This window comes from Phoenix dactylifera, chromosome 5 (genome assembly GCF_009389715.1).
Source record: "Phoenix dactylifera cultivar Barhee BC4 chromosome 5, palm_55x_up_171113_PBpolish2nd_filt_p, whole genome shotgun sequence".
NCBI classification, from domain to species: domain Eukaryota; kingdom Viridiplantae; phylum Streptophyta; class Magnoliopsida; order Arecales; family Arecaceae; genus Phoenix; species Phoenix dactylifera.
In genome coordinates this window covers 4,091,700-4,118,864 of record NC_052396.1, presented here as the reverse complement: position 1 = coordinate 4,118,864, position 27,165 = coordinate 4,091,700, and the positions used below count along the sequence as shown (strand labels likewise).

At 37.6% G+C, this 27,165-nt stretch overlaps 2 protein-coding genes across 2 annotated transcripts; one reads left to right on the top strand and one right to left on the bottom strand.

The window, feature by feature from the left end:
• Positions 1-1,742: 1,742 nt before the first annotated feature.
• LOC103711648 (DNA-directed RNA polymerases II, IV and V subunit 9A-like) lies at positions 1,743-10,033 on the bottom strand. The gene is made up of 4 exons (XM_008797884.3): positions 9,668-10,033; positions 9,466-9,541; positions 5,676-5,834; positions 1,743-1,989 (listed from the first exon to the last, which is right to left on the bottom strand). Exons 1-4 carry the CDS (start codon positions 9,694-9,696, stop codon positions 1,909-1,911), a joined length of 345 nt encoding a protein of 114 aa, XP_008796106.1. The 5' UTR covers positions 9,697-10,033; the 3' UTR covers positions 1,743-1,908.
• Positions 10,034-10,760: 727 nt separating this feature from the next.
• Positions 10,761-26,057, top strand: LOC103711649 (O-fucosyltransferase 29). Its single transcript, XM_008797885.4, has 9 exons — positions 10,761-11,251; positions 14,367-14,451; positions 18,503-18,579; positions 19,882-19,970; positions 20,065-20,254; positions 20,660-20,841; positions 21,681-21,783; positions 22,816-23,144; positions 25,348-26,057. The coding sequence occupies exons 1-9, from the start codon at positions 11,045-11,047 to the stop codon at positions 25,619-25,621; spliced, it is 1,536 nt and encodes a 511-aa protein (XP_008796107.2). The 5' UTR covers positions 10,761-11,044; the 3' UTR covers positions 25,622-26,057.
• Positions 26,058-27,165: the final 1,108 nt, after the last annotated feature.

The window sequence follows — 27,165 nt, the reverse complement described above, 5'->3', positions numbered from 1 at the left end:
AATAAAAAATTTTTCCACCAGATGGAAAAAAGGTGAGGGCTGCTTTTATAGCCAAAATCGTATATTTAGACTAGAAAAAATGGAGCCCTAAATATCTCCAAAGAAGATGAATTCTTTTTGAGAATCTACGGGCCGTATGAGATGATTTTTGTTTTTTCGGGTCTTGCGCTAAGATTCGTGCTGGCGTTCACGCACATGGGCCGGTCAACGAACTGGGCCGAATCTATTCGGGACACATGGTGTGTCTAATTAAAGCCGTAGATGATTTGTACTCCAAAAAAAAAGAGCATGAGGCCACAGGCCCACAACTGACTGCAACTACGACCAAGTCCAAAGAATGCAGCTTCCAACCCACTGACTGCGGCAGCCTAAGCCATATCCAGGCATGACACACTTATCCATCTGCGTCCCATTTTCTACTAACACCTATCCAAATTGCATCACACTTGCCAAAAAAATTGACTTTTAAAGAAGCGTACTCAAATTGTATCGCACTTGTATCACATTTTCTGCTAACACCTACTCAAATTGAGCTTTAAAAAGCCTACTCAAATTGTATTCGCACTTATCCATTTGTACCACATTTTACCCAAAAAAAACACCTATTCAAATTGACTTTAAAGAAGCCTGTCTTTTGTACAGCCGTGGACTGCATAAGAAACAGTAGTGGATTCAGCTACTTGACTAGAGGAAAGGATTAGGAATTTGGATAAACATCTGATAAATCCCATCCAAAGAAAAACTAAAATAAAAGTTAAAAAATACAAATTTTTAAAATGTTTACATATTTTTTCTTACAAAATAATTATAGAAGAGTAATAAATGATGCATGGCAAAAAAAAAAGGGAGGGGGGGGGGGGGGGGGGGGGGGGCTACAGTATATGGTATTATTAGTTTGTAACATATTAAAATATCTTAAATTGATTATAAATAACTCATAAATAAATTGTAAGTTCCATAAATAAAGAACTTTCTGCTCATCATTACTCGCAGGACCCGATTTTTTTTTTTTTTTTTTTGTAATAAAAAGATCCCGGGAGATCTTATACCTAGATTGTTTGGACTTGAGGAGGTGCTTTTGTGCTTCCAAATAGCTTCTTTTAAAATTTTCAAGAATTGATGGAGATGGAGCTTGGACAGGAGAATAGTGACTCATCTTGATGCCACATCAACTTTAAAAAGATGAGGGCGCCGCGTATGGATGGCGTCAGATGTCAATTGGAGACAGTGGTGGAGAGATTATTTGAGAAAGCACTGCTTGTAAACGAACTCCTCAGCTTGACCCAGGTCCGACCGGATGATTCATATGTCTTTCATGGAACAGGACAGCAACTTGGATACCATTGATGTCTTCGTCGTCTTTTCGGGGTTGTCAAAAGGAGGGAACGCCTTCTACGAGGATTTTCGCCATCCCTAAGGAATAGGCTGGCGAATGTCAACTGTTGTTGGCTTGGGAGGGGCCCGTTATACTTTAACATGGGAAATCCTGTTCCCAATTCCATGAAATCCAAACAGGACCTGAAAGGGCACAAACAGGTGACAGCACGACACACCAACCTATTCTGGACGTAGATTAATGAAGGTTAGGTAGGATAAATAGTTTGGAATTAAGATAAATGGTCAGGAGAGAAGCTAGCTCCCTAATCTGCACTAGTGTTAAGGTTAATCCTGTGGCCACTCTCTATTTGTGTAGTACCTGCTCTAGTATCGTTGCTAAAGAAACTCATGACGCAAAGATGATGCACCAAAAGCTTAATCCCACACTGACATATGATACTACTCACAAGTAGTACTTAACTCTGGAATGCTCAAGGTTTTTTCTTGGCCAAATAAGCAAATTGGTAGGCCATTTGAAGCTCTTATGGAGTCATATCACCATGACATAAACTGCACGGTGGCATCTACTCATCAATCTCTCCACCGATATCCGCAAGCCGGGTTGCAGCAGACAAAGAACAGGGTCATACCTTCTTCCCCTCTACTAGAAGCCTGCAATTCCATAAATAAGCCACATCAGCTATATATAACATAAACTAACTAGCAGGTCTAGAAAAGCAGATTTGCAAAACTAGCCAGCAATAATTCAGCGGTCTGCATGTAATTTAGCCGATTCCAAAAGCATGCAAAGAGATGTGGAATATGGCATCTCACGTGCTGGGTAATGAGATTTAGATAAGCTACAGTAAATTTTCAGAAGAGAGGGTATTGTGGACTAAAGAAATGTGGGTTGATTTCCAGGATGTCAACGTAAGAATGCATGGCTATCCATATACATTCAATCATCCAGGTATCTCCTCTTGATGATGCCAAGGAAACAAGATTTTACTGAAAACAATGGGATCACCAGGAACAAGTATGATATTTGAGAAACATGGCTCTTCATTACCACCAAGCACATCCATCAACGTTACGCTTATTGCTTTTCTAAGGTAGTGGCATGTCTCTGAAGAGCTGCAAGTGCATTCATGTAAGATACTACTTGAATACCAACTTTCAGAATCATCAATTAATCACATCAGACACTAGAACTTGCAAGTATTGGTTCTTAACTTTCGATCAATCGTACGGTAAACACAATAATTTGACGTCTGTTTCAAATATGTTTTCTTTTTTTTTTAAGACTCTAATTTCACACTCCAAGAATCCTTGCCAAACTGGGAAAAAAACTCAAAAGAGGCAAAAACAAGAGCTACTGGCATCAACTGCAAGACGAGGAAGTCCAAGAAGCAGGAGTTTGGTTCTTGATATAGTTTGAACTTGGTTTGCATATATGTGAAATTTTGAAGTTGGATTTTCTTGAACTTGTTACAGGACACATGTTTAACAGTCACATTCAAAAATACATGAAAAGTTCACGTCGCTAGAATGATCACCTGACTATCATGTGAATGTTGACACTCTGAGGCGTGTATGTTTCCTTTAATTTATTCTTTGAATTATATATCCGAAAGTAATTTAAAGGTTAAATAACTTCCTGAGTACACGCCTTGGCAGCTTAACATATGTATCTGCCAAATTGAAGCGAACAAAGAAATTGGGCTTAGAGCTCCACTAGATAATCAAGTGAGTATAAGTAATGCCTTCTTTAAGGACTCTACGGCATGGTAACTCCAATGCCCATGCCTTTTTAAACCTTAGCATTGAGAAGTCAACTCACAGCAGGACCTCTAGAAACAGTCATCTTGATGAGTTAAGCAAAGGACTTTAGCAGCAAGCTTCATGAATATAATCACAACATGGTAATCCACACTCCTTACAACCACACAACAAGAACGTGATGATCATTAACAATTATCGTTGTTAAATCCCACATTCAAAAGAAGAATATGTAGCACTTCTGAGACAGACCATAGCCCTACCTTTTTGGCCTCAAATTTGCATCTAATCCTCAAGGGCCTATACTTTTTCAGGATAAGCATATAATTCACAATGACATATGATGCCTGATGCCAGGTTTAATTAACACTGCAGCTCCTATGCCCTTAATAGTTGTTCAAAGCTTTGTATAAATCATAGCGGAACTCTTCCAAATCCTACATGCTACAAATAGCTTTTTTTGGGTAAAAATGTGCTAAAAATAGTGCAAGGACAATAGTTTATCTTATCATCAAATAAATAGCTCGTTGCATGTCATGCACATGATCATTGTCGCCCTATGTAATCTGTAGTAAATTCATATCACATCTCATGAAGCATATTCTAATGCTACATGTGATAACCATAACAGATAGATGGTGTTTTGGAACCTTCAATTTTCTCGCCTCCTGAGGCTAAGAAAAGGACATTATCCTACAGGTCCTTCAGTTCTTCTCCAAATAACAAGGACAATAAAAGGACATAGAAAATATGATCCTAATATATTGTACAAAAGTAAATTTGTTCAGTACTTTGAAATGGCAAGGTGTTTGCAAACTCCATGTGGCAATTACTCTTAGCAACAATTCACAAATAGCTGGGAAAAATTCACTAGATGTCTAATACAATTTCACTCACAAACTCTTCTATACAAAGCAAAGCATTGAAAAATTAAATAAAATCAAAATAATGATAGATTTGTTTTAAAATACCATATAACTGAATTCGGTAAAGAACTAATAGTGAACTTTCAAGAATCACTAACTTCATTACAGCACACTAAAAATTGCACGGACAAATGTAAATAAAAACATGTCACAACTCACAAGAGAATTTTCAGTTTGCTGGAACTAGTGCAACTTAATTACTTCTAGGCTGCAAACACTGTTTCTACAAGGATCCATCAAGGATCCTGAGAGTAGATGATTTGAGTAACAGACTGATAGAGTGCTTTTGAGACTACTTCAATATGTGATGCATGGTGCATCACGTCACCATCTCATCCTAGCGACAAGGAAAGCATCATAAAGTAACACTGTAGCACCACAGATGCATCATTGCAAATCCAATGACAAAATTTGAAGATGTTTCATAAGGATTCCACTGTTGGAACAGGTGCAATAGTTAGTGCATGATTGGATACCTACCCGAAAATAATGAGGAAACTCAAGTGCCATTAATTGTGCTCAACTGAGCTAATAAAGTAAGAAATGGTGTTACTAAATACATTTTACTACTGGACAATATATGGACAGGATAGAACAATGTCTTTATTTTTCCATGAAAAATATCAGACTCAATAAAGAAATGAACATCAAGAATTAGTATAACTGTCTGTTTCTGTTTTTTTTTCAGTTCTTAGTATAAAACTAGGCCTTTTTGGAATGCAACAACACAACTCAAGAAACATTTAAGATTAAATCTTTAGAAGATATATTCTAGTATTTTTTTATTTTACTTCATTAGACAATGAAAATCTTTGTAATGACAGCTAAGACCACGTCAAGATAACATTTATTGATCATTGTCGATAACTAAAAGAAGCTGTAAAAGACGATAGACATAACTGGACAACAATCTTAGAGGTCATGCTGATAACTGTACAAAACACTTTCAAACTTTTTGAACCTAAAAACCCCCTCATTGAACACCTTTGAACTATACAAAAGAGATTATCCACTGGCTTTTTCGAATTAAATCCACTCCTGAATCCTCATTCACCAAGCATAGGTTTATTTCAATAGACTAGATTTTCTTTTAAATCATAGGCACCTATTCACTAAGATGTATGCATTACTATTGTGTCAGCTATTTGTGACCCATCATCTGAGGTCCAAGCTACTTCAAGCCCCAGCTTAAGAAGGTTTTAGGGGTTTGATCTCTCTTAAGAGTACTTAGCATATGACCATTCAAAACCAACCATGATGATGTTTCCAGCTCTCCTTAAAAGATCATGACTACAGAAGCACGTTCCTTGAAAACCTTAATTCTCTGTCTTCCCCATCAAACTCCATTCACATGTTGTAAGGTGGCCCAAATCCCTTTTCCATCGAGACGAGCAGTTCTAAGTGCCTCAAAGATGGTAGTTCTGTGATGAATTTATCAGTATGTTGTGTTGACATGATTAGTTAAAACATCAATAAAGTTGTTTAATCAAATTTAACCAAAACGGTGATCTTATATAAAATCAAGCTTTCTTACTTCAAACATCAATGCAAGGAAGAGTTATTCAAAAATGATATCAATAACCAGACTCCTACCATCTAATTCAGCATCTGTGCTCATCAGTATAACATTACATATGGTGAAGTAGATCTGACCTGGAAGAACACAGCTTCAGGATGGTCGCATTTCACACATCTGACATCCTTGGTGCGAGGAAGAGTAGGATCATTTGCGACATCTTGTAGGATTTGAGTACGTTCACCAACTGCATGGTGCACTTCATTTCTATAGACACAAAAGCTGTCGGCAACCTCCTGCATCAGAAAAGATATTATTTCAATATAAACTTCAATGGAGCAGCACCACTAAAAATGAAATGATAAGAAAATTTTGTTACAGTTGGAATGCAAGCAACATAGGATAGAAATGTCCCTTGCAAGGATGGGATCTTAGATTTTGGCTGCCTGAAAAGATGATCAATGAGACCAAATAAGAGTCGACCTGTAGTTTCAAAAAGGAATTGGAATGTGGAAGACTTATCCTTCAATATGAACTAATAATGAATCAGAATCCACAGAGATAAACCAATCTGATATAATAAAGCTTAGTGATGCAGCACAGAACTGGGATGGCCTAAGTTGTATGAGATGACAACAGAAATAGGATAGTTTAGGGCTTGAAGCAGCTTTGTTGCTGAGAATAGGACAACAAAGAAATAATATTAGTTTTTTAGGATGAAGGATCAAAGTAGGTCTGCCGAACCGGTACTCAGACCCGTACCGGTCGACGGCCGATACAGCTCAATACTGGTTTGGTACCGAACCGATATGGATAAGGCAGGCCGGTTCCGTACTGGCACACCCACTTTTTTTTAAAAATTTTCAAGAATATTTAATTGGTAATCGCTCTTTGAAAACTTTTTTAATGATTTTAAATCTAATTTGATTTTTTTTGGTGTTTTCTTGATGTTTTTTGATGTTTTTATGATCCTGATTTAATCTAAACAATGTATTTTATTGTTTTAAAATGATACAAATCATAAAATGATTAGTAAGATGTTGCATAAAATGATTAACATCTATAGCTATTCAGATGTTTAGATGCGCATAATTCAAGTTAACATGCCATATCCACCCTTATTTAGTTGTAAAACAATTTACTAATGCTTTACTGTTTATAGTTACTGTCATGAACAGTAAGACTCGTAGAGTATGGTTTAGAAACGAGAAAAAAAAAGGTGGTTTCGGAGTTTTATTTGAAAGGGTCACATGCTATATTTTTGTTCAGTGTTTGGAGACCTGGGGAAAGAGGGAGGGAAGAGGAGGGGGGGGGGCTGCTTCCCCAGGCTTCCTGGTGCTTTCTTCTCTCTTTCCCTTCCCTCTTTTCTCTTCCTTTTCCATCCCTCATCTCTATATGCTTCCTTCTCTACATCCTTTGCTAGCGTTCTTTGCCACTTTTGCATCAATTGCCAACTGGATATTTCCTCTATTAATGCTGATCATATTTATCAAAATTCAGATTTCATACAAAATCATGAACAGCTATTCTTTAGCCATTTATTGGAAGTTTTCACATTCTAAAGCATTAATTTTCTGTCCATTACATCTTCTGAAATTTTGCATGTTGAAATTTCAGAGCAGCAATTAAACCTAATTCTTCTTTCCACTGTGCTAAGAAAACCTAACCTAGTGGTTCCAGCACTTAAATTGGGTCATATTGCTTGCTGAAATTTCTGGACAGCACCCAGAAATCTGGGAAAACCTAAATATTCCTTTCCAAAAGGCCTGCAGACCCTCTCGCATGCATACCTAGCAACAGGGCTGCATCACAGATTCATCAAAAGTCTAATTTCCTGGTCGACTTTCAGCCCATATTATCCCGTGAACTGTGATAATTTTTGCGGATGGATCTCCTAGAGAAGATGTGATCTGAACCACTCAGTTATTAGGTTACCATATGCACACGTTTAATTTAGTTGAGGAGCTGTTTGCACGGAGTCGATGATTATAATCCTGTCTAAATAAAGTCATCCAGTGATAAGTTTGAGGCCCATTTTTCACTTAGATGGAATTTATCTATATGGAATTCATCTATTTGGGGTTTGGGGTAATAATTAAGGATTTAGCGCCCATATATTGTTCAACTTGGCAAATGGCCAATGTCAACTAAGATCGAAAGATGGAAAAAGATAATCCAGGATCTCGGCTGATAAAGAGTAATCAAGATATCAGAAAATATACCAAAACTAAGATTAAACACCTAAGGCATTGGTTTCATATTAAATTACTGAAAGACCCATTTAAAATGTAAAAGAAAGGTTGGTGAGAACCTATCCATCCATCTAATATTCTCCCATTTTATTTTATTACATTGTATCTATATAGTTTATCTTATTTATGTTATTTTAAATTCTTGTGTACTTTATATTTTATCGTTTACATCTAATTTTTGGTCAGTTATATTTATTTTTGTTTTCTATTTCATTTTATACATTTTTATCCTTTCCTCGAATGTGAATTGCATATACTGGATCTACCATGTCATGCACCTTAACAAAAGATAACAGATCAAAAAGCTGAATTCCCAGCAAAAGTTGCCATGCGAATGTCAATTTTCTCAAAAAAAATCTCTAGAATGAACAGCTAATTTACTATACCTTTTTTGATCTTGTATTTAAATGTCTTCTAGTTGCTCAACTTTCAACTTTGCTATAACTTTATAAGTTTCAGGATCCATGACAAATGAATAACTAGATCGAAAAGGTTTTTCAGTACTTCTAGATGGTTTGGATATCAGGATCTGCAGGTTAAATATAGGCCCAGCTCCCAAGTCAAAGACATTAAAAATTTTCCTTCATTCTGCACCTGCTTTGCATCACTAGCATCAAGTTATATATATGGTGGATGAGATCATTCTCGTGGAAGAACTTTTCACTGATACAAACGAAGTTTCCAGCTACTTAAGCTGTTATCTCATCATGAACATTGAAGGAAACGTGGAATATGATCTTAACAAGCTTAACAAATTTGAGGAAGTTACCTCAAGGAATTTTATAAAAGAAATGACAAAATTTAGAATGTGGTCTAAACAACTTATAGCATAACTGAAGAAGTTAGCTAAAGGGGTATAATTGAAAAATTGGGAAGGTTGCCTATGTTTTAGGTTGTGGCCTAAACAATCTATACATATTGAAGATCATATATTCAGAGAGATATTGCTTTGACAAACTAAAGCATTGATTAATTAGAATTTAAAAGCACCAACATATACAAAATAACATAGGCAAGAACATGAAATTAGTCGGATAACAGTAAAGGCTGGTGAAGACATAGAAATTAAAGCTATAACAATCAATGTTTATACCAGGACAAGCTATATATCTCTTCTTCTTTCACCACTTATTCCTGTTAAATCCTAAGCTGATTCCGTAAAAAAGCCAGACTAAGTCACCACGACACATCATCTCACGACCATCTAAGTATGTTTCTCCACCACCTTATCATGAACTGCTAAAGCTCGTAAGGTTCCCTTCGAAAGTAACCCTGTACTACAACCCTAATCTCGTCGTAACTCAAATCCACGCTAACAGCATCATCCCCGCTGTTGGACACTCCATATAGCACAATGTTTCTTGTTCCCGACATCCATAAGAGAGCGAGACAGATGAGAACATTAAGATGGATACATATTAAAAGCAGGCGTAGCGTTAGGTTAGAAACTGATCACACCGTGGAGATGCCATTGCGATCGATTGTGGACAAAAAAACTAGATAGAGCAAATGGATGAATAATTCTAACTAGCTTTGATCGCAAAAAAGAAAAGAAAAAGAAAACAAAACCCTAGCAACTCGTGATTGCAGAAAAAAAGATCATCCCAGCACTCAAAAAAAAACAACGAAAAAAGGAAAAGAGAAAAGACGAGCGCTGAAGGAAGACGAAGAAGACCTCATAGTCGCAGTTGCGGCAGGCGAAGAGAAGGATCTTCTTCTGCTTGTCCTCCTTTGGGTACAGAATGTTGTTGCTGCCTCCAAAGAGAAAGGAGATGATGAGAGCTGAATAAAAGAGAGGAAGAGAGAGAAAGAGAGAGAGAGAGAGAGAGAGAGAGAGACGGAAGGGAAGGGAGAAGGTGGCGAGGGGAATTACGTACCACTCGCGGCAGAACTTCATGGCACTCATGGCGGCGGGCTGCTGTCCCCGTTGCCGCTGGCGGCTGTGGTCGGCCCCCCTGCCCCCTTTTTTTGACGCAGTGTCCTTCTGGAGTCGCTCTTTCCGATGGTTTATTGGGGGTGTGGGACCGTATGTCGGACCGGCCGAGGTATGTCACGTGTCAGTCACGTGAAGATTACAAATTACTCGCCACCAACGTCGGTCACGTGAGAGTCCAGCTTGACTCGGATCCTGAGGATTGACCCGGCTCATTTCTTGTTACAAGTTCGAGCAAGGTTTAGATCATGTCAAAATTCATAGGCGCAATAGTGTTATTATGTGAACGATGACGTAGTACATGAATGGAACTAACTACTCGAGCCATTGTTCTTTTTCTCATGCAAAGTTATTACCTATTAATATTGTAATATGGTGCATAAATGGAAAGGTCGCTATTCCTATCCCTTTGGATGGACTGCAAGCTACCTAGTTGGAGGACATCTACCAATTTCTTGCATACTAGATTTAATCCTCAATGCATACTTATAAATCTACTTTGTTCTTTTTTTTTTTGTACATTCTTTTTTTTTCTTCTTCTTTTTTGATTGGCGGAACATCAAATCATGAATCAAGATTATTTTCTCGTTGCTTTTGCACTTTCATGTTTGAATGTTTGTGCTAATGCTAGGTACCAATTATTATCTACAAAAAGAAAGAGAACTTTCCTCTACTTAATTCTAGGAAGAACGGCAATGCATTTTACATTCAAATCAATCAAGAAAAAAAAAATCATGGTTTAACATTTTAGGCAAATAAAGAAAATTCCAGAAACACATTTTAGTGGTCCGACGAAGTTTGAAGAGAGCTAGATACCATGAATTGGAAAGTAATAAACTCGACAAGAAATCAAAAAGAAACAGAATTGGTGAAGCCCATCTGACCACAATTGATGACCCCGCATCTCACTACATCAACGGCCAAGAAACCAAGAGGGACCGCGATACGTGTTCCCATCATCAGGGTCGCATGCCGGACACCGAACGTCATCATTGGCCCCCGGTAATCCCGCTATGTTTTTTTAATTCTCCCAAAATCCCACTGCTCGTTCGCTGCTCGGTTCCCCGTGTAGACCACAGAAATCCCCTCCCCTCCCCTCCTCTCTCCTCCGCTCTCCCTTTCCACGGTGCACCGCAACGAGGCCCTAACGCCGTTTCCCCCATTACTCTCCCACCCGCCATTACGATCCCATCAATCTCTACGTACTAAGAAGACCCCTCCGTCCGTCCAGGGATCGATGATTGGCCCGCGCCGTTGATGCCGTGGGCTTTTAATTCGACGGCCGGGCCGACCGGGAGACTAGGGTTTGATCTTGATCGCGATGGGCGTGGGGATGGCGAGGAGGTTGGATCCCCACGGCTTCTTCTTGTTTTCCGCGAGGAAGCGGCTCCGCCCCACCTGGGCCATCCCTCGCTCGGTGCTGTGCGGGTCGATGCTCTTCGCCCTCGGTCTCATCTCGCTCTTTAGCGGCCAGATCGCCGCCGACCTCGAGTGGTCGCGTCTCCGAGGACGGTGGCGATCCAAGAAGGTACGAGTTCATTTGACAAGAATTGTCTGAGTACCAAGTTAATGATGTCGGCATTTTATAATTAGTTTCTGTCAATCCTGATATTGGATGAGCACAGCTCTTTATTTTTTTATTTTTTTTTTTGCTTGTTTCTTTCGATACGAAAAAGGAAAGAACGAAATAAAGAAAAAGAAAATAAGAAAGAAGATAACTAGCTATATTTATTTATCTTCTTTCATTTTTTTTCCTCTTTTTTTTTTTCTAATTGCTAACTTGTTTAGTTATAAGGAGTGTGAAGGGAGCATTAGGTACTGGCTGCGTCTTGTGGACTTTCGGGTTGGTCGAACCTTCCGATGGTTTGAAAGTGTGCTCTGATTCTCTTTATTTTAGCAGTTTGTTTGACTGTAAGGTAATTTATGTTGACCATGGAGATCAGGCAACTTTTTACTAATTTTTGTTGGTAATAACCAATAGGGAACGGATGAGCATGATTGGCCGCTTCCTGGGATATGATGCTTATAATAAAAGCAACATTCTTTTTATTTTTTAATTTTTTCTCCTTTTTTTTTTTGGTGAGGGCGATCAATCAAATGACAATTATTTCTGCGTGGTGAGTTTTGCTAGGGCAGCTTGTTAACTTATCATCCTTATAGTTGCCTGTTCCTTTTCCGTTCTTTTTCTCATGTAACCTCATTTATCAGGAGGTTGTTGCATTGGGATAGTCCTTGGTTTTTGACTGTAACTGGTTACTAATCTGCTGGAAGGGAACTTGCTGATAGCATTTCCTCTAGGCTTGATTGTGAGTTAGATTGCCATGCCTTTTCCTTCATGAAAAATGCATGACCACCTTATTTGCCCCCTGGCGAAGTTTCCCTACATAACCTGGACCTTTTAGTTATAGCAACTACTCATCTCACAGATGAAACCACATCTGCTACATTATAACATCCGTTAATTTTGACTTGTGAAATCTTTTCCATTGCTGTCAATTTCATTCTATATCTAGATGAGGGTCTTTAACTTTATGCTGGTCTTAACATAAAGCATGTTTTCATGAATACTTTTGCACTGCTTGCTTCCAAAGATCGTTGACACGACCACCCTCCATTCTAGACCTTAATCTTCGAGGATTTTTGGGTCATTCCTATTGCATTAAAGTTTTATCATTTGCTGTTAAATGTATGGACTTTTATGATGCGGAGACAACAATCAAGGCCCTTCATATGAGCATGAAGGCATGGTACGTAAACATGGCTCATATGGAGAATTACCTGTATGAGATCAAAATAATGCCATGTTGGTTGTTGTGTGAATGATTGGACACATGAAAGTGAAGATCTTTAAAAAGAGGTCATGCTAGAGATGGTGCCCTGACAAGTATGCTTGGTCTTCGAAATGTGGTCGTGGAATGTGCAAAAAGGATACCTCATATTGATCAGATAATCTTTGCGGATTCAAGGTTGAGATAAAATTTGATGAAATGTTTAGAAGGCAAAAGACCTATAATTCACCAATCTGATAATAGGTACTATGAGGAACTATGAACATCTGCTGCTCATTATTGCTCCAATCCCTATATATTTCGCCATAATTTTAAAGGTTTTCCTTTTTTTTGTCTCATTCTTGATCATAAAAATTGCTTTTAAACATAGAGGCACATGCTAATAGTGATCCCTTAATCAAGACTAGTACAATTTCACAAGATTTTCTGCTCATTGTTGTTACATTCTCACGACATTTCATCATAATTTGAAAGGATTCTCCTTCTTTGTATCATTCTTTATCTTAAAATTGCTTTAAAATAGAGGCATGTGCTAATAGTGATTTAGTATTCTGGACTAGAAGTAAAAGTTCATAATCATCGAGTCCTTGTAATTAGGTCTCATGTCATATGAAATTTTAGAACACTAAGCACAGTTCCTTCGTATTTAGTGGATTGCCTAGACCACTGCCATTGATCACCAATTCAAAATTTATACATTATTCTTAGAATCAGTCCATGATCCTAAACTTATAATGTGGATTAAAATGGACCTGAATGATCCGGATCTCATTCTTGGAATGGGATCATTTAAGATCATAAGATTTAGCTCCATGCTATGGATCATGCAGTCTCTTGGATCATAAGATATCACTCGATCATGTCATATGCAAATCAAATCATGAGGAGTTCTGCTTTCATTGTAATTTAGTTTACCATATGACTTATAGAATTACTTATCTGCAACCAATAAGCCTGGATGATCATGTAAAAAATATAGCAAGTTCATTAGAGTTTTTAACCCCTAAAAAGTAAATAAAAAATTTGGAGCTCAGGAATAAAAAAAAGCAACAGGTAAGCATTTTGTATATTTACAATCATTCATTGAAATATGTTTTCTTTCTCAAAAGTATTCTATCTAAAAGGATAATTAAATTGATATCATGATTAAGTTGACAGTCGTTACACTAGACATGCTATATACAGGCTTATGATGGTGGAAACTAAAATTTTTTGGGGCATTAAATTTGACTTTAGAGATATCTGGGTCCATGCCATCCTTATCATCTGATCTTGTGTGGCTTTTTTCTTGATGAGCATATTCTCTTACCCTATCACCTTCATGGAGCTCGATCTGCATTAGAATTTTGTTTCAATACATCTTATATTGTTTGGCCTCACCTCTCTAGTTTTCTATTCAATCTAGTGAACCTCATGAGTACTAGTTATACTGTAGCTACTAGTTCATGAAACAAGTAAGGGGTACATTAATGATCATGTGTACATACCAATAAGTTGACTGATGATAATAATCTAGTGCGTCATCTAACACCTAGCTAAAACTTTTTTTTGTCAGGTATCCTCCTGTAATTTTGACTGAAATTGTAAGAGGGTATAGGAAAAAATTGCTCATGACATAGGAATCCTCTCTAGCATGACTTTATTGGTATATTTATGTCAAATATGGTGATGGCTGAAATAATCAAAGGTGTTCAAAGAGGATATCAACATGTAAATCCTTTACATAGTGGGTTATTAAGGCTAGGTGATCATGCTCCAAAATGATATGCATTGCAAACTTTTATTGTGATGAATTGTAATGTCCATTCATTTAAATCATTTTGATTAAGTGCCACTAATTTGAGCTATTTGCAGGATCGCAATGAACCAATTAATATATGGAAATCAAAATATTCAAATCTCTACTATGGTTGTAGTGATAGAGGTGCTCATTTCAGACGTAAGTTCTTTGTCAGTTCATCTGGCAATTTTCTTCCCAATTTACATACTCAGTTGCTAGTTTTTTTACCTTGAGGCAAATGTAACTACTTTCTGCATACCTATTCTTAGGAGTTTTCAACATTGGCTACATTGTAAAAGTACAAAATGCGCTAATAATTCTCAAATTTCCTCCAGAACAATGCCTTTTCACACTTTTTCTGCTCTTTCGCGTGCTGCCTACAAACTTGCTCTTGAATTTTGTATTAAACTTGCTCTAGCCATTGGATGTTGTATCATCATTGCAGTTAACAAATTTTTCTCATCTCTATTTGGGTTGGCTGTTCAAGTTCTTCTTGAAAATTTATTCTTTTGATGTCTTTAATGCATTCATCACATATGAGAATATGTTGTATGTATGTAGCATATGTTTTTTCAAAAGGGAAAACTGATACCAAAATAACGAACTGATTTGTCTTAAGACTACCAATTTAAAGAGACTCCATTTTCTATTGTAATGTACTGTTCTGAAGATTGTGTTGCTGCATAATTGCCACTAAAGATGTGCAACATAGGAAGAAAAGTAGCAAAATGTCAAATCTTTCTATTGGCAGCAAAATTTTGTGAGCTTTGAGGCTGGGTCATGACAACATGTTGCATTAATGGATGATACCATGTTCAAAGTGTAGGCGAGTTAGGTGAAGGAAACTAAGGAAGAGATGATCTGGAAAGTTATATTATTTGCAGTTTTGTGGGCTTCATGGAGTGAATGAAACAAGTTTGCTTTGAGGGAAAGAAGATGATATGCATACTTTAAATAATGCAATAGTGATGTATTATGACATTTTGAGGGGTTGGAGCAAAAATTCCAAGACCTAATGTTGTTGTTCTAAGACTTCTCTTATTAATCTTGAAGGGTTGCCTCTAGTAGGTTTTTAGATAACCTAACAATTAATCTTTTTAGATGCTATATATAACTTACATATGCTAAGGTTAGATGTGGCAGTAGGTTGGGCCAGATTGAATTTGTGCTGGGTAAACTTAATGCTCAAGCAACTACAAACATGACTTGTGGTCAAATTCATTTGTTCTAGATGGTAAGGATCAGATCATGCTTGCCATTTGGTTGAATCCCATGACCTCACCAAAATTTGTGTAGCTTGGAACTTATGAATATCAACTGAGTTTGTGGGTCGAAATGATTAGAAATACCAAATTGACCAACCCAACTTGAGATAGCTCACCCTAACACTGACTTTTCCCTGGCAAATGAGCCCACATTTTCCAAGTTTATTATAAAAGAAAGAGAGCAAATCTTACCATATCTTCTAGGTACAAAAAATTAGATGTATTAGTACTGGAAATGGCTCAACTAGAGGGGATCTTTGTAAATGTTGTCACCAAGATGGATAATGATAGGCACTTAGCCTTCTGGATCTCTAAGTGGATTGCCTGTAGTTGTTGAAGGGTATAAGACCATATGGTCGTGACTCGTGACAAACCAGAAAGAGAGATTATCGAGCTTTGCAAGCATTCCCATTTGCTATTAGAAGAGTTTGGGACCATTTAGGACTCGTAGCTAATCAAGGGCTGGGTGGGGTGGGGGTTGGGGGGGAATATGGGCAGACTGAACAACAGGCCTCCTTTTTGCCCTTAAATAAAATCTCTTACTTTCTAGAAAGATTTGAAGTACTAACTGTGTTGCGGTATTGTACACCCCTTACTGAGACATATGTACCATGTGCCATACCCAGGGATGTCGACGTATTGCGAGTGGATATAGGGGCATATCACAGTATGTACAGTGCTGGTATGTGACCAGTATGCTTGTGAACTGTGCTACCTGAAATCTAAATTTGTAGTTGTTTTGGAGGTTAAGCTCAAAATTTATATGATTAACTTAGAAACCTTATCTGGATTCAACCATCATATGTTTATGTAGTCATGACATCAACCTGAGTCCAAGTTACATGGATCCGTTGCGAAAACATCTGACGAAAACCAACTCAATCTGTAAGTATCATGACCCAAATTCAATGCAAATCATGTCAATTTGGGCTCCACTTATGAGGCTATCAAGTTTTGCTAACCCTGCTTGAGCTCTAATGCTAGTTAGCTTTACAAGAGTTTCAGTCTTTAACTTAAACATATGCTCCTAGGATCTGGTTTTAAGAGAAGCAAATACGTCTTGTTGATCAGGAAAGAAAGATATTAAAGCTTTGGCAAAGTCTAGGTCATAGTTCCTTCTCAGACCATTTTTCCCTACTCAACAATTACCATATGCCGTCATGGCTATCATTTTGAAGCCAATACTAAGGTATCTCCCACCTCCCCCTTTTTTTGTCTGCGTATGTTCTGCAGCAACTGTTAGCAGGAAATTGACTTCAAGGACATCCATAGTGAGGGAAGATGGAAGACGTTTTTACTTGGCCTTTTATTTTATGAGTACAGTTTCAGGCATGGAGAGAGGGGTTAGTGGACAATACAATCAACAAAAGTTAGCATTTAATGTCTGCTAACAACAGAAATTTCAATATAAGAATTATTAATCAACCTTAATGTAACATCATTGTTGATAACTCCCTACTTGGACCATATAGCTCAGGCACATCAAAATTTTGTTTGATCACTATGTTTTACAAAGCATTAATTTTTATCTGTACTGGTTTCCTCACCATCTCTATCTCCATGCTCACCTTTTTCATATACAAACCTGGGTATTATTTGAATAAGAATCCACCTCGCATTTTATACTTGTTTGCATAGTTGCCCATTTTTTCTTTGCTTATTTCTATGTGCACTAATTGCTTTATCGATGTCACTGAATCTTCAGATTTTAGAAGCTATAAGCTTCATAAGATTTTGGGCAAGATATGGTTACAAAAAGGTTTAGTCGAGTAGCAACCCATCTATCCAACACCAACATGATGACACCTATTTAAGAGAGGGCCCTAATGCAACTAACATGATCATTTTCGATTTTCGTCCATTTGTAGCCATATTCTTCATCAGTGTGTTATTCTTTTTTATGCAGTTTTGTAGGAGAATGTTTTTGATATCTATTTGTATCCTTGGATCTTTTGAACCTGGGGAAACATTCCCATGGTTATTGTTTCAATCAATGTTCACCATCTTGGTACTGGACTTCATACCGGCACCATGCTGGTAGCGTGTCGTTTATGCCCGATACAGGAATTAGTTCAGCATAAGAGACTCGGTACGCCCTCGGTACCGAGTTTCAGTTTAGTACTAGTGCGGTACGGTATGTCCAGTATGGAGCGGTACTCATTGGTATGGCAAACTTTAGTTTCAACTTTTTAACTACAATTTGTACATGTTCAAAAGATCCAAGGATACAAATAGATATCAAAAACATTCTCCTACAAAACCGCATAAAAAAGAATAACACACTGATGAAGAACATTCCCATGGTTATTGTTTCAATCAATGTTCACCATCTTGGTACTGGACTTCATACCGGCACCATGTTGGTAGCGTATCGTTTATGCTCGATACAGGAATTAGTTCAGCATAAGAGACTCGGTACGCCCTCGGTACCGAGTTTCGGTTTAGTACTAGTGCGGTACGGTATGTCCAGTATGGAGTGGTACTCATTGGTATGGCAAACTTTAGTTTCAACTTTTTAACTACAATTTGTACCTATTAGTTGAATGATAACGAAGCCGTCGTATAAACAGCTAGTCAATATTTTCTTGAGTGGTTTGTGAAGAGTTTCAAGAATTAGTAAAGATCATTTCTTTCTTGCACAATATTAATCAATTTCCTCCACATGTTTTTATTGTGACTAAACAAGTGTTTGTCCATAATCAGTTATCTGATTTTGCACACTTCATGTTTCATCAAATCATAATCCTCTGAATTAGTTTCGCCTCTTCCCAATGTGCTACATTGTATCTCTATTATTTTTTTTGTTCTGCTGCTTTGTATATGATGTTTGTGGTTACTATATAATATGGAACGCCTCTGGAGAAACATTGATATTTTCCATTCTTTTAGCGGAAGAATGCTTTCTATTCTGATTTATTATATCTTGCTGTGCTTATGTCTTTTAGCTGCGGTACGTGAAAGCAAATCTAATGGTTACTTATTAATCGCAACAAGTGGAGGACTAAATCAACAAAGGACAGGGGTATGCTTTTTTTATAAAAAAAAAATCTTTCACAAATTTATGTTTTCTCTCCGTTTCATTTATTATTTTAGTGTAATCAAGCAGCAGTCTAAAGTAGGGTCTACATGTGTTACATTGGTTTTAATTTGCATGAACTTCAATATATTGTTTCGTTGTCTATCCTCTTCATTTTTCACCTTTTTTTGAGTGGTAAACTATCAGGAATGAGAAATTCAAAAGTAGAATACATAGTTCAAATCTTTCTTTTTTATGCACATACATATGTATGTATGACTAACATGTCCTCTTGGAAGTAGGCTACACTGAAATAGACCTATATATATATTTTATTTGTTTATTTATGTATTATGTAAATCATAAACTGCATGCCACTTATCTCATGGACTATTTAAAATAGAATATTGACAAATATGCACTGCTTTGCTGCTGGGCTGTACATGCTTATGTAGCCATTTGAAACTTGAATGTTGTTGAGATTGCTTCATGATGGAAGGTACTATATGTTTCAATTCTTGGAGTTCCCCTTTGGTATGGTTCATTCAATTGACCTACCGCCTTTGGTACTAAAGAAATTGCTAGCTAGTTTATTATATTTTTAATGACCTTCCGGATGCTTCAAGTACTTAATCATCTAAGTCATCTCATATCCTGAATGTGTTGCAAAATTTATGATGAAGCCAACCGATGATTCCTTTTTTCTTTGGCCTTAAAGTGAACATTTGATGTATTATGGGAAAAAAGCGAACAATCCCAGGTTATCAATGATTTTTCTAGGTTCTCATTACAGCTTCAAGCAAGGTCCGGCGTACCGATGGCCGGTCCGTACCGGCCAGTACCGGTACTGTACCGGCCACTTAAAAAACTTTTTTTTAAAAAAGAAGTGGCCCGACTAGCCACTTCTTTCTGAAACCACGCGCGGCGCAGTGGTTTCAAAAACCACAGCGCGCGGCATTGTGGTTGTTTAAAAAAAAAATAAATTGGTACGAGGCCGGTACCACTTGGTACCGACCGGTACAAAGCACGTACCGGTCGGCTCTGCTATAAAAACAACCCGGTATCGGATTTCACGCGGATCCGGCACCGGTCTAGGGCTGGACCGGTACGGCAGACCATGGCTTCAAGTACTTAATAATCTACGTCATCCTATACTCCTGGATGAGTGGCAAAATTCATAATGAAGTCCAACAGATGATGCATTTTTTTTTTGGCTTTGCACATTTTATTTACTAAGGGGAGAAGGAATGAGCCCGGGTTAGCAGCCAATGCTTTTTGTTGGTTCTCATTACTTTTTTTGATATTCAGATAACAGATGCAGTTGTTGTTGCGCGGATTCTAAATGCCACTCTAGTTGTTCCCGAGCTGGATCATTATTCTTTCTGGAAAGATGACAGGTAAGCTGAGATTCATGAAAATTAAATGGAAAAGTGCTTCAGGGTTCATTACTAGATTTGATTTACGTTTATTTAATGAAAACTCCTTGTGCAGTGACTTCGCCAACATTTTTGATGTTAACTGGTTCATTTCTGCACTTTCAAAAGATGTCACTATAGTTAAGAGGATACCAGATAAAGTAATGAGATCAATGGAAAAACCTCCTTATACGATGCGCCCTCCAAGGAAATCAACTCCTGAATATTATCTTTACCAAGTACTGCCAATTCTCTTGCGGAGGCATGTAAGTAGGCCAAGTAACTCAACTACGTACTTGATCGAGACTTTATGTCTGAATTATTTAATTGAAATCTAAGAAATCTACAGTACTCAGATGTAAAATGTCCTGCTACTTGCATCTTTACTTCTAGACCCTGGAGTATAGAAGACTTTGGTAACTGTAAACAATAATTTAATTAACATGCTATTGATGCATAAACACTGGCTATTACAACAACTAGTAGGGGTGGCTGACTTCCTTAAAATTACCTTAAATGTCTCTTCTTCACCAAAGAAGTTTAAAACAAATATATTGTTTGTGAGATATTAGACTAAAATTGCCATGTTGTTGCCATGCTGTTTTCTGATACAGTAGTCATTGACATGCTTGAGAGATGTGTGTATATTTAAAGACTTCAAAAAATTGCAGGCTGTGCAGTTGATGAAGTTTGATTACAGGCTTACCAACAGACTTGATGATGACCTACAAAAGTTACGCTGCCGCGTAAATTATCATGCACTAAGGTTTACAAAACCTATCAAAGTACTTGGTCAAAGATTGGTAAAGAGAATGCGAAAGATGGGCTCACGATTTATTGCCGTTCACTTAAGGTATACTCTTTTTTTGCATGGAAATTAAAATGGAGCATTATCAATTGCTAGAAATATGTTTAAGAAAATATGGCTTCCTGTATTCTTAGTTGATGTCGAACTTTTACTGTGATATCAAATAAGAAAATAGGCATCTGTATGTCCCATTTATACTGTCCGCCACTTCAAATCTTTCTTTCCTTCTTTCTTTCTTTCTTCAGATTCTCTTGAAATTGAAAGATCTTGCCTCTTGCATGATTGTCCAATTGACACCTTCATTTACAATATTATTTCCTTAAAATCTGAGATCCCCTTTATTGAAATTCACCATAATACTGAGAATCTCAGTTAATTAAAAGGTGGTCATGGAATATGTCAGAGTTGAATGGAAGATTGCCTTCACCAAAGTATAACCGGCAAACTTCATACTTTGTCAACTCTGACTTATCCCTCCCTGTTTTGACTACAATAAAGCCAATATTGTAGATTTTGCTGTTTTGAGGTACTACAACAATTAATTTTGATCATTGCTAAAGATAGCTATTCTAGTTTTGCATTGTCTCATTCTCTGGGCTTGACTGATTGGAAGTGCTTAGAGGCTCATGGATAAGCTAATTTAACACAAGGCATATGCATTAGAAAGAGAAGCTCATGTGAAGTGCGTGCATCAGACCTTATATTACATGCTATGAATATTCCTATGATTATTTCTAGAAATAATGAAATATAATGAATCTTGTATCCGCTTCCTTACCTAATCAAAGTAATTGTTCTATAAGTTAATGTATTTTCTAAATGGTGGTTCTTCTTTTTCCACTTATGAGCCACACTCTAAATCTTCTTTTCCATTGACACTGCAGGTTTGAACCTGACATGCTTGCATTTTCTGGTTGTTATTATGGTGGTGGGGAGAAAGAACGCAATGAACTAGGTGAAATAAGGAAGCGCTGGGCAACACTACCTGTAAGATTATTACTTCCATTTTTTTTATATTGTCTTATCATTTTAGAGTAAATTTATTATATGTTGAATAATTTTGTGGGAATTTATTTTGGTTTAAATTTTTGAGGGTTGATTCCGTACTTTATATTGGACATAGATAAAATGATTCTTTGTGCTCTCCTTATCTGTCAAGGTTTCTGTTATGTTATTTCTCTGGCAGTATCTTGATTTATTTTCACATTGATAAGAAATTTCTTAGCAACAATGGTCACATCCTGAGTCACTATGTTGATAAATTTCTGATATGTCATGATACTGCTATTAACTTCTAATGTTATTTATCATGATACTGCTATTAACTTCTAATGTTATTGAAATGCATATAGATATTATGCAGTTATTTTTATCATGCCTACAGAGCCACAATTTTTCAGTGCAGATCATGGTCTTAGAGCACTATCTATTGAATAAGCCAATTGAATCATTCTCAAATAGTAATTTATTGCTACAATATGTTACATGTCTGCCTTGGCTCAAGTCACTCTCCAAGGCACCACATGTGCCAAGCATGTCGAACCCCTGGTCCACATAGTCCCCAAGGCTGCCATGCAATGCTCTTGAAACATGTGGCTTGTGTTATTGAAATGCATATAGATATCGTGCCTTTGTTCTTTTTCAACTAAACCTACAGAGCCACAGTATTCTGGTGCAGATCATGGTCTTAGAGCACTGTCTATTGAATAATTCAATTGAATTTTTCTTGATCAGTAATGTAATTGCTAAGGTATGCTACATGCATGCCTTGGCTAAAGTCACTACCCAAAGCATCTACATGTGCCAAGCATGTTGAACACTTGGTCCGCATGGTCTCCAAGGCTGCCAAAATAGCTTTGAAACAAGTAGATTGTATTAGTCTTTGAAATCTTGAATTTAATTCTTAGCAATTAACTTGTAGGATGTATTTGATAGTTGTGTATCAACAATGTATTAAACATATGCACGTATCAGGTACTGTCTTGATTTAAGACATGATTGAAGCTGGCATCTTGGCAGGATCTGAGCGCTGAGGATGAGCGCAGTCGAGGGAAATGTCCATTGACTCCACATGAAGTTGGTTTAATGCTAAGGGCTCTTGGTTTTGAAAATGATACACACATTTACATTGCATCTGGAGAAATATATGGTGGAGAACAGACCCTCCAACCTCTTAAAGATCTTTTTCCAAACTTCTACACTAAGGAGATGCTTGCTGGAGATGACTTGAAGCCATTTATTCCCTTCTCTTCTCGTCTTGCTGCCATTGACTACATTGTCTGTGGTGAGAGCGATGTGTTTGTCACGAACAATAATGGAAACATGGCCAAGATTCTTGCTGGCCACAGGTGTGGGCTTCTAATCTTTATTATTTTCCCCTCTTTTTCTTTAATAATTTACTTTTGTTCAAGACTGTTGCTTTCCATGATCTGTGTCTTATTCTAGAGGCAAATAAATTCATCTGGAGGCCTGGCTGTAACCATTACAGGTATGATTTAAAATAATGGCCATTAGAACATTATAACAGCTGTTATAATGTTTTTGAAGGGGATCTGTTACTGCTTATTTAAGTAATGGCCGTTATTTGACCACAGTTGTATTATGACAGCCATTATATAGCAGAAATGATAGCTGTTATTTGACATTTGCTCTTTTCCTCAATAAAATAATTATTTATAAATCTCAAATTTTTATACTAATTTTCCTTCCTAAAATAGCTTCTACCACCTGAATTTTGTTAATGAGTGAACAGTGTTTTGGACAATAATGCCCTTATTTTTTCATTATTGCTGTTATTTTCTGCTATACTAGTCATTATTTTAATACCAAATAACTCCACATGACACATGATGGAGTAGATAACAGCTGTTATAAAATTTTATAATGGTAAAGAACAGTTTCGGTGGGTCTGCTATAACAGAATGCTGCTACTATTAAAACCTTGGTTGTTGGTAATCGTACAAAGTTCTGGAGACGTTTCTGAAAATTTATCCATGTAAAGTGTATAGTGCTTCCCTACCCCTTAACAAGTTTTCTATGCCAAGTTCATGATTGTGTCCTTGCTCAGTTAGTAAGACCCATGTACTTGATACCCTATGGTATGCATTCTTTGTTGCTAACACTTACTGCTGTACTGCCAGCAAGCTAACTTATTTCTCAATCTTGGGTGTTTCTTTATCTAGTCTTGGTATGAAACGTTTGCATCTGTACATCTTAGTGATGTTATATGTACAAAGACTACTGATTCGACTCAAGTTTCTTATTGGAATTAGACTTTTGTCAATTTTGGAGTCCCAGCCGCCTTTCCAGGGGCATAGCTTGAGTTATTCATATCCATTTGAGGCATCTTAGAATTCATCTTAAAGTTGATCTGAGATCCTAGTTTCTTTTTTTAATTTTAACTAGGTCGGTCATTGCAAGTCTCAGTCATTGGCTTACATTTTACTATGGGATTAATCTGAGTTTAGTTGAAATCAGAGATGCTTCTTGTAATTTTTGGATTGAATTAAGTCCTATGTGGTTTTTTCAAGTGTCCTATGTGGTTTAGGTGTTGTTTTAGTGGGCTTATATATAAAAAAATGAATAATCACGAATTTAACAATGTATTTTCCTTGATTTGTGAGTAAAAGTTTATCTCGCAGCGGCTTCCATGAAACCCAGAGGATCAACCCTTGGCCAACTTTTATATATTCCCTTTCTGCCATCTCAAAATCCCGGAGTATAAATTGGCAACATATTGATGCCATGATTCCACATTTGTTTTGACATTGTAGGACTCAGAGGTGTGCCTTATGTACCTATCTATGTAGATTTCTCGCACCTATACATGGCATGGATCGTGATCCTTGTGGTGTGGGCTCTGCTGCAGTCTATGTTGAACCCAGATGGTGGGGACCCACATAATGGGGAGGAGGATGCAGCTCGTGCTGTCTAGTTGTGAGAAACCTACATGTGGAGCCTAAGCATAAGTATCATCCCTTTACTTCTGGTCGGCTATAAGTGTCCTACTTTGCCCTTGGCTCCTCCTAAATGCCAAGGCTTGAAACTTGACTTGAAATAATTTATCCACACCCCACTAATTCTTTATTATTAACTATCTTCTCTTCTCTGATCATCCACCATTTGATGCCGCTTTTCATGAGGGCTTTCTCTAGTCTATGCTGTTCATGTCCAAACCTCATGTCTCTCACTTTGTTTTGTATAGGCATTGCCCCTTAGCCTCCTAATATCACCTACAATATGACTCTTACATCCTTTCCTTTGTTTATGTTTATCTCCATTACCCTTCCTCATTGTCCGACATTTGATGTGCATGATGGATCTGCTTTTATTGGTGATGCAGCCTATTGGTGATTACCCTTCCTCATTGTCCAACATTTGTCTGTCTAACTATTCGATGGACCGAAAGGAGCAAAAGCAATTTGTTTGGGGATCCTTTTTTTTTTGTTTTCTTTTTTGTTGTGTTAACGTTCTCTTCTCTCAGATACTCTCAGATTCCTTAGGGTTGCAGAAAAGTACTGATCTCCAATTGATTGACATTGAAATTTGCAGGAGGTACATGGGACATAAGAGAACTATACGGCCGAATGCTAAGAAGCTTAGTTCACTATTTAAAGCACGGAAACAGATGGATTGGGGGACATTTGCGAGGAAGGTGAAGGCATGCCAGAGAGGCTTCATGGGGGAACCAGATGAGATGAGGCCAGGACGAGGTGAATTCCATGAATTTCCTTCTTCTTGTATCTGCAAGAAACCAGATGAGCCCCCCAAAATCGGCGAGCATTCGAACAAATTGCCGAGCCTGACTGAGGGTAAAACTATTTAAATAACATCTTCAGGAGATACTATGGGAAGAGTCCGTGGCCAAGTAGAGTCACGGGAAAGGAAGAGGCTGCATGAAACAGTTCCCTGCATCCAAGCTGATACTAACTTGGTTAACTCAACCAACCTTCGCACTGTGGTCGTCATTTTCTAACTGGAAAACCATGCCTAGGCTGATCTTGGCCAGTTTTATAATGGCTGGGAATGTCAATTTCGTTGCTATATTGGTAGCTCAGGTTTAGGAACACTCACTCACGTAGAACAGTAGACTCAGATCTGCGTCGGGGGGAATGGAAACGACTGTAACTTGTGTATACGGCTTCTTTGTTCGCTATTTAATGCTTTGGGTCAGCCTCGAAGGAGGTCTGTCTGTTATTTCGTATATGGAAACGCTGAACTATTTCCAATGTGTATGATCGGTTTGTGGTATGTAGACCAAATGGGGCCTTTAGTTGCCTCGACTCCATAGGTGTTGCCAATGTCCGAAGGAAATAGAAAGAAATCTGTAATATAAGAATTCGCCATCCTGGTCCATCCATATAATTGGCAGCACAAATTTTAAGTTGACAGGATCCACCAATTGCTTGAGGTGGACGGTTACAAACGATGGCAGCCGGTTTTGTCAAAATGACTCAATCAGTTGGTTCATCTCCCGCACTTGGCAAGGTCTGACACCTTTTAAAAAAATTTGCAAGACGGTCAAGAATGAATCAAAGTACGTAACATTCCTCCTAATGAAATTAGCCAGTCTTTCAGCACTTGTACAACTATTTTTTTGATTGAAAGGGAGGGGTAGCCAACGATTGTACAACTCACTTATCTAATATTAGACAAACCTACGCAAACAACCCTCTTCAAATTTCCTGGAGGACAATACTGAAATTAAAAGCTTTCATACCAAGCTCATAATATAAGAGAAATTACCAGTAACGAAGGAACTGGAATCGAATAGAATTAATCGAACACACGAAAACCTGGAGACCGTATCTGTGACCAACAACGCCTATCCCAAAGCAAGAGAGAGAGAGAAATCAAAGGATCAGGAAAGGTGGTCAAGGGTTCCATGCGGCAACGGTGACCGATGCTTGAACTATCGGTGCACCAGCCATGCGTAGGTATGCTACCACTTTCACGAGGTGTGAACTACCGGGGCACTAGGTATAAGGTGGGAACTTTCAACTAAATTATTTTGATCCAGCTTGCTTCATGGCTGATACGGAGAAAAGGTGGAACCTTATATTTAAATTTTATTTTTAATGCATATAAAACTTAGGTACCAAAATCCATTCATGAAACAAAATTAGCCCCAAAAAGTAGTATCTCAAGAGGCGAGAAATCAACCGACATAGAAGACTACTAGATGGGCAAACCGTCAGAAAGTAACAACAAAAATCACTCCAGACTGGATTTGAGTATTTCTGTTGTCATGATGGAAAACCTTCTGTTGTCATGATGGAAAACCACACGAAATGCCCGTTTTAGAAACTCCCGAGCACCACGAGACATCTCGTCGAGCATCGCATTATAGAGGCCACTGCGACAATGACC